The 17586-nt window shown below is 36.3% G+C and overlaps 2 protein-coding genes across 3 annotated transcripts; one reads left to right on the top strand and one right to left on the bottom strand.

The window, feature by feature from the left end:
• The first annotated feature begins 52 nt into the window (after positions 1-52).
• On the top strand, positions 53-7164 carry chchd7 (coiled-coil-helix-coiled-coil-helix domain containing 7). 2 transcript variants are annotated; one of them, XR_007930875.1, is made up of 5 exons: positions 53-262; positions 2182-2265; positions 2439-2537; positions 3889-3993; positions 6892-7164. XR_007930875.1 is itself a non-coding variant. In XM_051899995.1 (4 exons), the coding sequence occupies exons 2-4, from the start codon at positions 2206-2208 to the stop codon at positions 6994-6996; spliced, it is 264 nt and encodes an 87-aa protein (XP_051755955.1). In that variant the 5' UTR covers positions 65-262; positions 2182-2205; the 3' UTR covers positions 6997-7164. The 2 variants fall into 2 exon arrangements, 1 of the variants encoding a protein (XP_051755955.1); XM_051899995.1 differs by lacking the exon at positions 3889-3993 and having other exon boundaries at positions 65-262.
• A 2261-nt stretch (positions 7165-9425) lies between these two features.
• On the bottom strand, positions 9426-16139 carry sdr16c5b (short chain dehydrogenase/reductase family 16C, member 5b). The gene is made up of 7 exons (XM_051899994.1): positions 15957-16139; positions 15445-15783; positions 14862-14993; positions 13189-13288; positions 12960-13104; positions 12249-12374; positions 9426-9962 (listed from the first exon to the last, which is right to left on the bottom strand). The coding sequence occupies exons 2-7, from the start codon at positions 15763-15765 to the stop codon at positions 9866-9868; spliced, it is 921 nt and encodes a 306-aa protein (XP_051755954.1). The 5' UTR covers positions 15766-15783; positions 15957-16139; the 3' UTR covers positions 9426-9865.
• Positions 16140-17586: the final 1447 nt, after the last annotated feature.

Below are 17586 nucleotides of genomic sequence, written 5' to 3'. Positions count from 1 at the left end.
GTCAATCGCTGCGACTTCGTTAAATATCTGTTTAATCAATAGGAGGGTAAAACAGTTATCTTCCTCATCCCATTGGATGAAGGAGGTGACAATTCATGCGACCGTTACCGGTGACGCGTTCCGACTCGCAGTTTGATTGGCCATCGATGCCTGTCAGTCACCTACAAATAGTTAGGTTACGTTGTGTGTTGTGACATACGCTATACTCTGCGCTGACATGACATGAGGGAAGGTTGAGTGTTCTTGTGCGACACGCAAAAATGTAAGTACTTGTAACTTTAAACTCATAGTTCAGAGGCAAGCACAGCTTATTTGTGTTTTGCTATTGAGCGTTGTTGTAATTTGCTGATAGAATTTGTAGACGTTATGCGTTACGTTACATTCAGCCGGGCTAAAGTCACCGGTCTTCTCTCCACTGAGCTAGTTTGAATGACTGAGGAGGGAAGTGGTTGTTTTAAAGCGATTTAAGTATTTTTTTTGTTTTTAATTTTGAGGCGTTTAGTGTGTGTGATAGCCTCACAACTGCTGAACTGAGCCAGCTAGCTTTGATAAAGGTCGTGGAGATCTGAATTCGTTTGCATTAAGTATTGAGTGCCTATAGTAGGTATGCGATTATGTCTTAAAGTATCGATGCCGTTTAAATTGCCGCATTAATACTTTACGTCAGTTTTATTAGCGCAAAAATACAGTAATTACCACAATCAGTAAAAATATATTTGGATGTTTTAATATAATTTTTCCACAGTATTTGCATTGTTGGAAAATATTCTAAATTCTTCTGTGCGGCAATCGCTGGTACCAGATAAAAACTTGATTATGACTTTTTTTTTTTCTTTTCTTTTTTTAACATCTTAGCATCCTGGTTCCCTTCAAGAAATATTGAAGAAATCCCGAATGAGTATTTGACCTTCTTCTTCATAGTAGCCAGCCACGTTTTATCTAGACCAGTGTTTCCCCTAGGGGTTCGTGAGGGAATTGCAGAAGTTTTGTGAGCTTATGAAAAGCTAATCATTAATTTAATTGAATGTAAAATTAAAGTGAATAAATAAGGCTGCACAATTAATAAATATACTTTCCATATGAGATTATCATATCGCAGTTCAAATAGAAATCACACGACAAAATAATTGCAATATACTTTTTTTGACAATGTCGTGCAGCCCTAAATATAAAGAATTTGAAAATGAAAACAATCAAAATAACGCTAACTAAAAAGTTAAAGAACTTTTATCTGCATGCCATGTGACCATGAAGATGCAAATGAGCAGTTTTAGCATTTCCCTCCCCATTTAATGGTAAATGAATATCGTGATAAATATTGATATCGTATGATATGGAAAAAAATATTGTGATACATATTTGGCCATATCACCCAGTAAGATAACCATATTCATCCGCACAGTCACGCAGAGCCGAAGCACAACCAAAACAATGTTCTCGCGCAAAATACATGTTTTTAAAGGGCCAAAAGTTACATAGTGTACCTTTAAATTGTAGGGCTTGTTTTGTTTGTTTTATGGAGATCAACAGATTTTTAAATACAACTCTTCATTTTTTATTATACAAATGTGTCATTAAATGTCTACAAATGTATAAAACTGATCTGAGATCAGGTAAAAAAAAAAATCATATATAGACACTGGTTCGTGTGTTCACAGAGATTATCGCCCCCTAACGGCAAACCATTAATATTTTGCAATGTTTTTTTAAAACTTCATAAATGACGTAACGAAGCCTCGTTTATTGAAATCACATGACTTTGGCAGTTTGATACACGCTCCGAATAACTGGTTTCAGTTAATTTGACAGATACTTTGCCAAAGCAATGGTGCAAAACACAATGTTAAAGACCTGTTATGTTATTATGAGAAGTTTAAATATATTTTCTTTTGATTGTGAAACTGACGGGCTAGTTAGTTATAAAGCTGGACTAGACTAGTTAATAAATGGGAAACTATATTGACTATAATTGGATTATATGAAGTGATCATATTCCATTTTGTATAAACATTGGTGCATTTTCAATCTAGCAGTGTTATTTTTCTCGTCATATTTGTCAACAGTATGTTTTAATTAAAATAGTTTTGTTATCATCATAACCCAGTAGTCGAGTACTCGTTTTACTGATCTATCAAGTCCTCAAAAACTGACAGAAATCCTCAATTCCTTGTGACGTTTCAGCTTCGACACAGATGCAGTTGGAGGATGGCTAGCAAATCAAGTGTGCGGAAAGTTCGGAATGAGGATATCAACCCATGCATTGAGGTCAGCTGTGGTTAAATAACATGTTAGATTTACCATGTAAACAATATATATATAAATGCTTTCTGTCTGAATACATTTAAAAGTGACACAAAGTTTTGCATTATCGTGACGTGCTTTAAAATGAGATTTGTATTTTGAAACTTTCTCTCGTCTGTGTGTGCGCACTGGCATAGGAGAGTGATGGTTCTCAGAAATGTTTGGATGCATACAACTATGACAAGAGCAAGTGTTCTGCATACTTCATGAGGTATAAAAACTGCAGGAAGTACTGGGTAAGTATAACGAGACTTTCTAATGCCGGGTTCAGACTACACAATATCAGCCGGATCATCGGCACAATCCGTTTTGGTGATTCGTAAATGACAATGAGTGTCGGGTAGCCATTGTTCGTTTACACTCTTGTCAATCGCTAGTTCCACCTTCTCGATAACATCGGGAAGCAACGTGTAGTCTGACATTTTTCTTTTCCGCGACACGCCAAGAATTTAGAAGTCAAAATCGCATAATCTGATGGTGACTATCATAACAGACAAAAATATTATGTAGTCTGAACCAGGCATAATTTGCTCTGTAGAGAAATGTACCATTATGAAATAAAGGTATGCAAAAATTTGGCTCGTATGCAAGGGCGTAGATTTGGTTTAAACACCGTTTTAGCGGGGTCCCAGGTCAGGCTCCCTCGTCAGGTTTGTTTATTTTTGTAAAATAGTCTTTTGTAGAGTCATCCACACATGCAGAGTTGGTTGATAACACACCTGCTATAAAGTAATAACCTACTTAACAATTACTTGTTTATATAGGATATATGATGTATTTTATATATATATATATATATATATATATATATATATATATATTTAATTTTTACAAGTTAGTCAAAATTTACCACAAGATAAAATAAAACGTGATCAATTCTAGTAAGAATGTTCATGAGTAGTTTAAAAAGCTTTCTAATTTATTAGGTTTTCTCTTCTTTTCATCAGTCTTTTTTGATTATGTGGCTGTTTTAGATCACGTTTGACTTTCTCCATAGCGTTTTAAAGTAGTGAATTCTAGACAGGGTCGCACATTATATCATCGGCATCATGCAAATCTTATCACACTTTTGGAGTGCGCTGGTGAACGAGCGCACCGTATACGGTAATTAATGTGCCACTCATGCAAAGTTAACCCTCTGGTGCTCTTTGGTAATTTTTGGCCAAAATATTTTACTTTTTTAAATTTTACTTGGTTAAGGGTTTGGCACTTAATATGTGCACATGAAAAAAAAAATCATGGATATGATTCAAAAAGGTTAAATGGTCCTGAAAAAAAAAAAAAAAAAAGTCACACTTGTGCTTCTTGGAAATGAATGGGAGAGGAATTTCATCCAGTGGAAGCATTTAGTACTGCACCCAAACAAAATCTTACTGAAAGCTCTTTTTTTTTTAGATAACCTCAAATTTGGAACACAGCTAAGGCCATTTATGGCTTTGATTTTATCACAGTTTTAGAGTAAAACATGTTTTGGAAAATATGTATTTCCTAAAAAAAAAAAAAAAAAAAAGAAAACAGTATTTTTGTGCATTTTTCATAATAAACTTAAGCTACTTTTTATGTTGTTTTTTTTTTCTTTCTCTTCAGCAATAATTGGCCAAGTGTCTCCTTGAAAAAAAGACCAAACTTCAGTCTGTGATCCAAAGCATTCAAATTTCATTCTCAGGTCTATGCTCAAAAAGTGATTAACAGGTAATAAATGCATTATAACTACTGCATAAATATAATTTAGTACCATAAAATCCCTTAAAATACAAAATATTGAATAAAAAGACATTTTTAAACTAAAATACATTAAATTCATTTCATTGAAATAAAAAAATATATACATTTTTGTTGTTTTTGACTGCCACAAAAAGAGCACCAAACTGGGCTTCAGTCATGCTGCGCAGATAATTGGTCCTATATCAGTTAGGATGGGGAACTTAGTGCGTGTAAAAGCTCAGAATGCACAATGTATATAATTAATTTATATTTATTTTCCATGGTTCCATGGGATAGCCTCTTTCTGGGCCGCCCCTTCACAGACTAAGAACATTATTTAACACATTCAGTATATACTTTTTACTAGTATCAGCACAATATTCTGTAATCTGTCTTTCTTTAAATGCATTATTATTGTATCAGCAAAATCTAATACCGATCAGTCTCTAATTAAGTATGCATTGATTTGCTGGTACATAACATATGTTTCCGAGCAGGATGTTCAATCCTGCTGTAGCTGTAGTTCCAACCACGTAAGTTTGCGACGCTGTTTGCGAATGTTCGCTGGAACTATGGTTTTGGGAAATGCCTAATCGTTCAAGAGTGTTGGTAATGACCATGGTTGGCTAACGAGTCTTTTGGGAAACGTACCCCCTGTATATGTTTGAGCCCTGAGGCAGAAGAAATCGAAACTACCGAGTTTGTACTTACTTTATTAGCAACACTCAAACAATGATACGATTAGTGTGTTAATAGCATTAAACACTGGTTTGATGTTTATTACAAACACACTGTAACAAAAGACAAACAGAATACAAAAATATAATAGACAATAGAACCCATTATAATCAGTGATGCTGTCTACACTGGATGTGAAATGATTCCTCATTCTATTTCTGACGTACTCTGGCTGCTTGCGCTAATTCTGACATGAAGGACGAATGGATTTGGAACATTCGCTTTGTCGCATCCATAAATTTACTTACCTGCATTTCCTCCAAGGAGAAAACGCTTGGCACTGCCGTATCTATCAATAAATTATATGCTGGAAAACCGGCAGCATGTTGATTCAGTAATTCACAAAACAGTCCACTGTGAAATGTGAAGAACAAGCGATAACTTTATCTTTCAGTCGCTCAGGCACTTCATTAAAAGTAAACATCAGCCATGCTTTTGTAATGCTGGGATCTTTAGGGAGGCTATGCAAAGTTTCCCTCAGATTCTTCATTTTATGACCTGCTTAAACTTTCTGTTACCCTGTTTTGATAAGCAACATTAATTCCACCTTGAATGTGATCCTGTTTAAGGTCGGAATGAAATGGAAGCTGCTATTGGAGTAGAGTAATGGTACTTTGGTACCAAGTTGGTACTGAAATGTTAAAAATGTGACAATACCAGCATTTCCCCCTAGCAATTTCAGCACAATTGTGACTAACTTAAGCACAATTGATTGGCCATTGTGTTTACGTGCTCAACAGATCTGTAATAAACGCAATGATTCCTAGCATGTTTTGGCATGTTGCTATTATGCTTTATCATGTTGCTAACATGTTTTAACATGCTGCTAGCGTGTTTTACCACATTGCTAGCATTAACATGTTTTACCAAGTTACTAGCATGATCCTAGTGTGTTTTAACATTTTGCTAATGTGTTTAGCACATTGCTAGCATGTTTTAGCATGTTGCAAACCTGTTTTAACTCATTGCCATTATGTTTTAACATGTTGTTAGCATGTTTTAACATTGCTAGCATGAATTAGCATGTTTTTAACATGTTTTACCAAGTTGCTTACATGATCCTAGCGTTTTAACATTTTGCTGTGGTTAGCACATTGCTAACTTGTTTTAACACATTGCTAACATGATCCTAACATGTTTTAGCATGTTGCAAACCTGTTTTAACTCATTGTTATAATGTTTTATCATGTTGCTAGCATGTTTCTAAGCTATTTTACCAAGTTGCTAACATGATCCTAGTGTGTTTTATCATTTTGCTGTTTAGCACATTGTTAACATGTTTTAACACATTGATAACATGATCTTAGCATGTTTTTAACATGTTTTACCAAGTTGTTAGCATGATCCTAGTGTGTTTTAGCATTTTGCTAATGTGTTTAACACACTGTTAACATGATCCTAGTTTTAACTCATTGCTGGTTTATCATTTTGCTAGGATGTTTTAACATGCTGCTAACATGTTTTAACACATTGCTAGCACTACTTAGCATTTTTCTAACATGTTTTACCAAGTTGCTAGCATGTTTTAGCACATTGCTAACATGATCCTAGCATGTTGTACACCTGTTTTTACACATTGTTAGTATGAATTATCATGTTGCTTAGCAAGTCGTTAGCATGATCCTAGCATGAAGCATCCTTAGCATGTTGTCAGCGTGAATTGGCATGTTGCTAACATGTTTTACATGTTAACTTGAATTAGCATGTTTTTAACATGTTTTACCAAGTTGCTAGCATGTTTTAACACATTAACATGATCCTAGCAAGTTTTAGCATGTTGCAAACCTGTTTTAACTCAATGCTATTATGTTTTATCATGTTGTTAGCATGTTTTAACACATTGCTAGTATGAATTATCATGTTCCTTCCATGTTTTTTTTTTTCAAGTTGTTAGCATGATCCTAGCATGAATTAGCATGTTTTTAGCAATAATTAGCATGTTACTAGCATGTCTTACAACATGGTAACATGAATAAGCTTGTTGCTAGCACGGTTTAACATGTTTTGCTAGTCTATGGGAATTTTGGAATGTTCAGAAGTTCAATACAGGAATTCCGTTGGATCCATTAGAAATGGTGTGTGTGTGTGTGTGTGTGTGTGTGTGAGAAAAGTGCCATAGAAATAAACATGGATTCCCCTGTATTTCAGCATGCTGTGATGCTGCAGCGGAGGCGTGACGGAGTGAAGCCGGATATGCCGACCGCTGAGGAGCGAGAGCAGATCCTCACAGCCCTCGGAGGGAAGCCCTACTGACTAAACACTTTGATCCATCCTTCTGGATTCAGTTCTGTGGGGAAAGAGGACAATCTAATGTGTGACTGTATAATTTGAGCAATTCTGTAATTCTCTGTATGATACTGTAATTACAGCCTAATTTAATGTGTGTTCAGTTATTCAAAAGTGAACACATTTTGAATATGAGTGGGTGTCGTGTCAAGTTTATTTTATAGACAGAAATTTGTGATGTTAATGTTATAATACCTGAATGCCTGATTGTCCACATTCATCAGTGTAGAGCTGGATGATATGAATGTTTACAAATGTTGACGATATAGTGTATATATCACTTCGAGTGTACTGTATTCACGAGGAAAAGCTGGATAGCCTGTTATTTATAGTTGCAAGTTGGAGTTATTAATTCAACATTGCAGTGATATGGAAATCTGTAAGGTTTTATTCAATTTATAACAATTTGGTGTAGTGACGAATGTACAGGTGCGTTCAGGAACTTCACGCCATTTCGAGGACGTGAACAGCTTCGAGTATGTCACTTGTCATCATGAAAGCCAAAAGCGACTGGGGCAAGGAATGAAAAACTGGAAAATGGAGAAGAAGTAAAAAACCTTAGGGGGAACGAGGACACAACAGAAGACAATTCCATTCTGGCTAAACAGTTGAAATATAATGTCAGTAATTAAGTGATACTACAGCATAAAAATACTGTAATATGTTTGCAGAGATTTAAGAAACATGCCAAGATCGCATACTTGTTTCTTCCAGAAATAATGCTGCAGCCTGTTATTATACTTTGAAATGTGCCTTCCAGAGGCCTGTTGGAAGTTTTGAGGGTCATCTGATCCGGTGTTGTGCCGAATTTCGACCCCCCTGCCAGATTATTACCCCCCTAGTATTGGTAGGTTTAGGAGTAGGTGTGGGGGAGGGGTTAGGATTAGGGGTGGGGTTAAGATTAGGCAATCAGTGACTTCAACGAGGGGGGTAATTTGGCAGGGGGTCGAAATTTGGCGGTACAGGTTTTATTCTGGGTTAGAGATCGCAAACCCAAACTGGACCAATCAGCTGCGAGCAAAGTGACGCATCTGATGCAATTAAGCCACTCCCCTTATATCTCTAGCAGTTTATAGTGAAAAGAAAAACTTTTGCCTTTTAATTTGTTATATTATGTGAATTATAATAATTCACACAGTCAAATAAATAAATGAACTGTAAATTAAGACAACTTTGCATTTAAATTAATATAAATATATAAAGATTTTAAAATTAATAAGCATCACGTTTTCTTCTGAGCTCTTTGTAAATGCGTTTAAATTCATGATGTTTTTCACTGATTATGTGCTTTATTCAGTGTTAAAAGCGTCTAATGTGCGATTTTGCGAGACCTTTATAACCGTACTGAAAGAGGCGATGGATAATTCACCTCAGATAATGAAAATAAATGAACGGAAACAAGAACGTTCAAACTGAAGTGTATTCTATCACAAAAATTGTTTCAGTCACTCAGTATGTATTTTTAATAATGTTACAATGGTGTAATATTTATGAATTTGATTATGTGTAGGCCTATATACGAGACTCCGCCCACACGCTCTTCTGATTGGCTGTGGTTTTTGATTGATTTTGTCGCGTCGCGTCTGGTTAGGACACGACACTAAAGTTGGACTATCATTTCACTTAGATGCATTTCCCCAAAACCACAAAATTTGAAAGCATTAAAATGTGTCATGTTTACGGTGTCTGTAAATGTTATAATTGCCCGAATAATCAAAAAAAGGCATGAAATGAAATGTAAAAGCTTAATGCTGGTAATTAAAAGCATCATAATCAGTGCACTTGTGGTTGGCATGTTGTCCACATGGGGGCGCACTGCTCACAACAATACAGTACTGGCATACATTTAGAAGTTTGAAATATATATTTTTATACAATATTGTATATATAAAATATTTCTCCTAAGTATATGAATCCTTTTGTGTCCGTCATTGGACTTACTGATATCTTGTTTCACTCAAGTGCACAACATCATTATGAAATTAAAACCTATTTAAATAATACTTTTGTTTTATGGCGATTTCGGTTAATCAGTACAGTAAGAGACTTTTAACTACAACTCTTCTTTTTTATTATACAAATGTGCCATTGAATGTCTACAAATGTATACATCTATTCCGAGATCAGGTTAAAATCATTTATATAGACACTGGTTCATGGGTTCACAGAGTTCATCGCCCCCTAGCGGCGAATCATTGACATTTCGAAACAGTTATGACGTAGAGCCCCATTTACTGAGACCACGTGACTTTGCATCCAAATCACTGGTTCGAAACAAATGATTCGAATCTTGATCACTAATACACACCACAATTTCATAAATCCTGTGAATGTTTTTTGTGGAGCTGATATGTCTTCATAAAAGTGTGTCAGATTGAAAAAAAAAACACACACTATTATAATTAACAGATTTATTAGTAGGCTAAGATAATGTACAAAATGACCCGCTTCCATAATACAATCAGTCAGTCATTAAGTGAGTAATTAAATAAGGTAATTCACATCTGGTCAAGAAGATGTAAAAAAAACCAACAGAGAAACAATATTTAAACCCTAGAGTCAGTTTTTCTTCATTAAAATGGTTTCTTCAGTGCAAATTAAATGCAAATGGCTAATGAGGCTTAACGTTGGTATTATTAAACACAGAAACTGCTTCACTGTAATGGTTAAAACAGAAGTGCTGAATGTAAGAAGTGCAAATTGGTCAGTTTTTACCATGTCTCTATTTTTCATGTTTGTTTAATGTGTAACTCGTCCATCACTCCCGGCAGCTCTGCTTTGTTTTCCTTCTCCCAACAGTCCACCGGTTGTTTCTCAGTTCCTCTAATGGTGGAAATTAATTGCTCTTTTTCCCATGACCTTTGAACTTAGCCATGAAGTTGAACGCTCCGAGATATTTACCAAGCAGCACGCCGACTTTAGTGGGTAAACAACTGTGTGACAGAGTAAAAGCAAGACAGAGAAAGCAGCTGTTATACATGCACACCGAAATAACAAAACACACAAACAAAACTCTTAATTTGAGAACAGCAATGAGAAAGCAAACAGATATTTCTGCTTCACTGAGTCTCACACGTGTCCGTTTTTAACAAATCCAGTGAGTCATTGATTCATAAAGACAGCCACTTGCTTCATCCTGAATGAATCGGTTGAATGAATGATTCAATGACTCACTCATTAATACAGTGACTTGCCGCCACCTACTGGTGGTTTTAGCTTCATATTTAGAGTAAAATTTCATTTTTCATTTATATTCATGCCACCTCATTAAACAGTCTATGTAAATATAACTAAATATTTCTTTTTAAAGCTACTTTTTGTGAAGTCTATTCAATGCTTTTCTCATCTAACGAAATAATGACTGAATGATCAGTTATCCAATCACAGCCTCTGCTGAGGCAAAGTCACCTGAGTTTTTTGAGGGAGTTGTCTATACAGGTGCTGGTCATATAATTAGAATATCGTGAAAAAGTTCATTTTTTTATTGTAAATTATTTAAAAAAATGAAACTTTCATATATTCTAGATTCCCTACATGTAAAGTAAAACATTTCAAAAGTTTTTTTTTTTTTTTTAATTTGTTGATTAGAGCGTACAGCTAATGAAAGTCCAAAATCCAGTATCTCAAAATATTAGAATATTTACATTTGAGTTTCATTAAATGACCATCCCTACAGTATAAATTCCGGGTATCTTTTGTTCTTTGAAACCACACTAATGTGGAAGACTGCTGACTTGGCAATGGTCCAGGAGACAATCATTGACACCCTCCACAAAGAGAGTAAGTCACAGAAGGTCATTACTGAATGGGGTGGCTGTTTACAGAGTGATGTATCAAAGCATATTAAATGCAAAGTTGACTGGAAGGAAGAAATTGGGTAGGCAAAGGTGCACAAGCAACAGGGATGACCGCAAGCTTGAGAATACTGTCAAGTAAAGCCAATTCAAACACTTGGGAGAGCTTCACAATGAGTAGAATGAAGCCGGAGTCAGCGCATCAAGAGTCACCACACTCAGACATCTTCAGGAAAAGGACTACCAAGCCACTTCTGAACCAGAGACAACGTCAGAAGCATCTTACCTGGGCTAAGGAGAAAAAGAACTGGACAGTGAACAGTGGTCGAAAGTCCTCTTTTCAGATAAAAGTAAATTTTGCATTTCATGTTGAAATCATGGTCCCAGAGTCTGAAGGAAGACTGGAGAGGCACAGAATCCAAGCTGCTTGAAGTCTAGTGTGAAGTTTCTGAAGTCAATAATGATTTGGGGGGGCCGTGACGTCTGCTGGTGTTGGTCCATTGTGTTTTATCAAGTGCAGAGTCAATGCAGCCATCTTCCAGGAGATTTTGGAGCACTTTATGCTTCCATCTGCTGACAAGCTTTATGGAGATGCTGATTTCCTTTTCCAGCAGGACTTTAGCACCTGCCCACAGTGCAAAAACCACTTCCAAGTGGTTTGCTGACCATGATATTACTGTGCTTTATTGGCCAGCCAATATGCCTGACCTGAATCTATGGGATATTTTCAAGAGAAAGATGAGAAACAGTCGATCCAACAATATACAGATGATCTGAAGGCTCAATAGTGCCTCAGCAGTGCCACAGGCTGATCACTTCCATGCCACACTTCACTGATGCAGTAATTTGTGCTAGGAGCAAGTCATTTGCTGTAATATGTCCTGCCGATCAAGTATTGAGTGCACAAAAGAACATACTTTAAAGAACTTGAACTTTTCTGTTTTGCAAATCCATTTTTTGATTGATTTTAGGAAATATTCTAATATTTTGAAATACTGGATTTTGGACTTTCATGAGCTGTACGCTCTAATCATCAAAATTAAAAAAAAAAAAACTTTTGAAATGTTTTACTTTACATGTAGGGAATCTAGAATATATGAAAGTTTCATTTTTAAAAATAATTTATAATAAAAAAATGAACTTTTTGATGATATTCTAATTATATGACCAGCACCTGTATTTAGTAAATGTGTTTCCATCGTAGTTTATGCGCATGTCTTCTTATCGGATAAAAAAATTCAGTGCACTTTTTATGCACATTTTTAGAAATTATGCGCATCTTGGTGTTTCCATCCAGCATTTTTTATGCAATATCCCAAAATGTGCATAAGCATAGGTGGATGAAAACAGAGCTAATGTGTGTTTTATAATAGTGAAATATGAAATTAAAATAGATCTTTAACACTGAGGTCCAGCATGACTTACTTCTTCAAAGCAATCATGATGTAGACGCTTCGAGGCAGGTAAAGATAAACCTGTTCCCTTCGGACAGCATCCACAATTTTCCTACACGCATACTCTGGATCAAGAATAGGCATGAGTCTAGGAAATCTGCAAAAAACACACACACACACACACACACACACACACACACAGATTATGAACGGGCCTAGTAATAATTAACATATAACTAAAATTTACACTGGCAAAACAACCAAGATGATAGATCAAATGTTCATCAAATTTTACAGTAGACATCAACTGGGGTTCTACAAAAGTAAACAAAAACACCCTACAACCGGACCCTACAACTGGCAAAATTATTAGCATAAGCTGAATAATAAAGCTGAACATTGAATTTCAGTGGTTTTCATGTTCTTGGTAGCTGATAATTCACTGCACAATGCAATTGTTTATTTATTTTTTGGAAGTGAACATACATTTAAAATTTGTATTTTCTTTTACCTGGAGGATATCCATGTTGTCATATCCCTAATTTCTCAGATGAACTGGACATGTTTTATGATCCCAACATGGGAAGTGTTTTTGCCTCTTTTTTAAAAGTTGATGAGGCAATTTTGCAATATTCTTAACAATGCACGATTATATGGTTAGTTGCATTTTGATTAAAAAAACGTGTATTCTGAGCAATACAGAATAATAAGTTCTGTTCATTTTTGAGAAACGCTTTCTTACTTTGTGTTGGCACCCTCAAACATGCCCGTGTTAATGAAAAACGGGCAGACTATGGTGGTCTTCACTCCATCACAGCCCATGGCCAGCAGCTCTAGCGCCATTGACTCAGCAAAGCCGACCGCAGCAAACTTACTCGCACAATAATCTGTAAATATCAAAAGCACAATTGTAATGTGAAATACGCACTTCCTTCTAAGTGAGATATTTGTGTTGTGTTACTAACATCTACCTGCCAGTCCATTCACGCCAATGAGTCCAGCTGAGCTCGCAATGCTGACCAAATGACCGTGATTACCAGCGATCATTGCGGGCAGAAACGCCTTGTACATCTGAGAGGAGATACAAGATATCATGTTTCACCATAGATAGATAGATAGATGTGAAAAAGTTAGGACAGCCTATTGAATTCCATTGTTTTCTGTATCAGGGCAAAATAAAAATCATCTTAAAATTTGGAAAATAAAACCTCAGATGAACAACAACACATGACATATCACTCCGTGTCATTATTTGTTTAGCAAAAAAGCCAAAATGGAAAAGCCATGGGTGACAAACTTAGGACACCCTGTGATTCAGTTGCTTGTAGATCCACTTTTATCAGAAATAACTTGAAGTAATCATTTTCTGTATGACTTTATCAGTCTCTCACATCGTTCTGGAGGAATCTGGCCCGCTCTTCTTTACAACGTTGCTTCAGTTTATTGAGGTTTGTGGATATTTGTTAATGCACAGCTCTCGCCGCAGCGTTTCAGTCGGAGGTCTGGACTTCACTGGGCCACTGCGGCACCTTGATTCTTTTCTTTTTCAGCCATTCTGGTGTAGATTTGCTGGTGATCTTCAGATCGTGTTGCATGATAATTTTGGCCAAGCTTTAGCTGTTGGACGGATGTCCTCACATTTGACTCTAGAATACTTTGGTATACAGAGGAGGTCATGGTCGACTCAATGACAGATGCCCAGGGCTACAAAGCAAGCCTAAAATCATCATCCCTATACCTGCATGCTTGACTTGTGGTATGAAGTGTTTGTGCTGATATGCTGTGTTTAGTTTTCACCAAACACGGCGCTGTGCATTATGGCCAAACTTCTCCAGTTTGGTCTCAAGGACTTTGTTCTTGTGGTTTGTTCAGAAGCAACTTTGCAAACCTAAGCCGTGCTGCCATGCTTTTTTTAGCGAGAAGAAGCTTTCTCCTGGAAACCCTTCCAAACATGACATACTTTGTTCTGTCTTGAACTTTATCATGTAACATGTTAACTGAGGCCTGTGGAGTCTGAGGTGTAGCCCTTGGGCTGTCTGCCTTTTTCTCTGAGCATTACACAGTCTGATCTTGGGGTAAATTTGCTGGGACGTCCACTCCTGGGAAGACTGGTGTCTGTTTTGAATGTCTTCCACTTGTGAATTTTCTTCCTCACTGTAGAATGATGGACTTCAAATTGTTTGGAAATGACCTTGTAACCCTTCTCAAAATGATGGCAGCAACAATTGCTTCTCTAAGATCATTGCTGATGTCTTTCCTCCTTGGCATTGTGTTAACACACACCTGAAGTCTCCAGACGCTCAAACTGCCAGAACTTCAGCTTTTATAGAGTTGATCACACTTGCTGGTGATCAAAAGGCTTGCACCTGATCGTTACTTACCCTCTTAATTCCTGTGTTAACAGTAAGGGTGTCCTAAGTTTGTCACTCATGGCTTTTCCATTTTGGCTTTATTTTTGCTAAACAAATAATGACACGGTGTGATATGTCATGTGTTGTTGTTCATCTGAGGATTTATTTGACAAATTTTAAGACCTGCCAAGATGATTTTTTTTATTATGCCCTGATACAGAAATGCATGGAATTCAATAGGGTGTCCTAACTTTTTCACATGACTATAGATAGATAGATAGATAAAGACATACCCAGAAATGTGCCAGACTATTGACCTCCATAGACTTCTCTATGAGTGCATCAGGAGATTCCATGAACTTCTTCCCAGTAACGATCCCCGCATTATTTATTAAAATTGTGACATCACCAACCTCACGCTTTACCTTAATAAAACAAAGGGAGTCAGTCATGATTTACACTTGTTCTTATTAGACTGTCAAAACTTAAACCTATCAAATGTATCAAATAGGTGTCAAAGTTATAACTTAGTCATTATGTTCATTGTATTTATTTTTTACCATTTTGATTGCACTTATAATGAAGAAAATTAAGCTGAAACAAGTAAAAGTTGTGTGACACAAACATTTTACAGTGTACTGAAACAGAGAGTGGAAAGAATAATGTTTATGGTCATTACAAGTGTTGATGCTACTTAAAACACCTGCGGGCAGCTGACATCTCATTTCCCACAGAAAAGACCAGTCACATTCAAATTTACAAATCCAATGATTATGAAAATAAAAAAAAATATTGTGTCTATGTCCAGTTGTCAGCTACCCATGTAGTGTATGAGTTCTACATGTCTTTTTGATGAAGTGTAATTGTATATTCTACCTGGTTTGCGATTCTGTACACTTCCTCCCGGTCGCTACAGTCGCAGGTATAGGTGTACGCTCGCGCTCCGTGCTTTTCTTTAATCATACGAGCAGTCTCTTTATTCCCGTCCTCGTTGATGTCCCACAGCACAAGGCGCGCGTCCAGGCGCGCGAACTCCAGCGCCATGAGGCGCCCGATGCCGCTGCCCGCCCCGGTCAACAACACGATCTCCCCGGACACAGTCTTCCTTCGAGCCGGTATAAAAAGCCGAACGAAGGTTTCTAAGCTGTAGACCAGTAACATGAAAAGCACCTGAAGAGTCTCCAAGAGAAAGTTCATGATGATGGCGAATAGATCCTAGAGACGCAAGGGTTAAGCGTTTGGACAAGGGTCGAGTTTATTCAACTTTTCAATTTGTTCAACGTTTTCAACAATGTCGATATCACAACCGATGAATACTTTAGGTAATTAGGTAAAATCATATGATCGGATTTATTCGTTGTCTAGTGCGGTATATATTGGTGTCTTACCTCACTCGTTTCGATTAGAACTCAATAATACAACGACAGATCTGCACCATTCATTCCGCCTTTAACCGAGTGGTTTGGTTATCGACCTTCGCTCTGGCTGCACAGTTAAAACGCTTCGTGTTTACCGAAAGACAAAGTTCAGTATTCGTGTACGGAGAGTCCTAACGGGACAGGATGTGATGGGCGCGGCATATGTTTAACCCTTTCATGCATGAATTATGATAACCTCAGTCAAGATTTTTTTCCCCTACGTGTTTTTATTGCTCTTAGGGCATGAAAAAACAAGATTTGAAATGTAATTTTTTAACATATTTTTCAAAGAGATTTTCAGATGTCCATGCATTTATGGTTTAAACTGAAAAGGTATTAAACATAATACAGTAATAACACAGCAATATTGTGTGTAATCAACAAACCAATCAATAAATGTATATAAAATCATGTGAAAACTGTAAAATATATACAAAAAATATAAATGCAAAATATTGCAAACACAATTGAACTACATACAAGTTGAACTTCGCATATCTGATATCAGAGATCTCTACAACCTGTCATGGTAAAACTGGAAACCCAAATCAGATGCTCCCTCCTACCAGAGTATGTCGATTTACCCTTATTAGCTGTTAATTCTGATTATGTTTAAGATGGACACATTTCTAACATCTTTCTGACAGCTCTCCTCTGAGAACACCTAGCTATCAGGTGTTTTCAGGTAATGCATTACAAGTAACATGCATAACGTAATCAGATTACTTTTTTGATGTTACGAGTAAAGTAACGCATTACAAGTAACGTGCATTATGTAATCAGATTACTTTTTGATGTTACGAGTACAGTAATGTATTACAAGTAACGTGCATTGCGTAATCAGATAACTTTGTGATGTAAGGAGTAAAGTAACACATTACAAGTAACGTGCATAACGCATTCAGATTACTTTTTGATGTTACAAGTAAAGTAACGCATTACAAGTAATGTGCATTACGTAATAAGATTAGTTTTTGATGTTACGAGTCAAGCAATGTATTACAAGTAACATGCATTCTTACAAGTAACGTGCATTACATAATCAGATTACTTTTTGATGTTACGAGTCAAGCAATGTATTACAAGTAACGTGCATTACGTAATCAGATTACTTTTTTGATGTTACGAGTAAAGTAACGCATTAAAAGTAACGTGCATTATTTAATCAGATTACTTTTTGATGTTACGAGTACAGTAATGTATTACAAGTAACATGCATTGCATAATCAGATTACTTTGTGATGTACGGAGTAAAGTAACACATTACAAGTAACATGCATAACGCATTCAGATTACTTTTTGATGTTACAAGTAAAGTAATGCATTACAAGTAATGTGCATTACATAATAAGGTTAGTTTTTGATGTTACGAGTCAAGTAATGTATTACAAGTAACGTGCATTCTTACAAGTAATGTGCATTACGTAATCAGATTACTTTTTGATGCTACGAGTAAAGTAACGCATTACAAGTAACATGCATTGCGTAATCAAATTACTTTTTGATGTTACGAGTAAAGTAACGCATTACAAGTAACGTGCATTACATAATCAGATTACTTTTTGATGCTACGAGTAAAGTAACGCATTACAAGTAACGT

This window comes from Ctenopharyngodon idella, chromosome 7, assembly GCF_019924925.1.
Source record: "Ctenopharyngodon idella isolate HZGC_01 chromosome 7, HZGC01, whole genome shotgun sequence".
Lineage (NCBI taxonomy): Eukaryota > Metazoa > Chordata > Actinopteri > Cypriniformes > Xenocyprididae > Ctenopharyngodon > Ctenopharyngodon idella.
The sequence above is the reverse complement of the archived record's forward strand: the minus strand, read 5'-3'. Positions and strand labels throughout refer to the sequence as shown.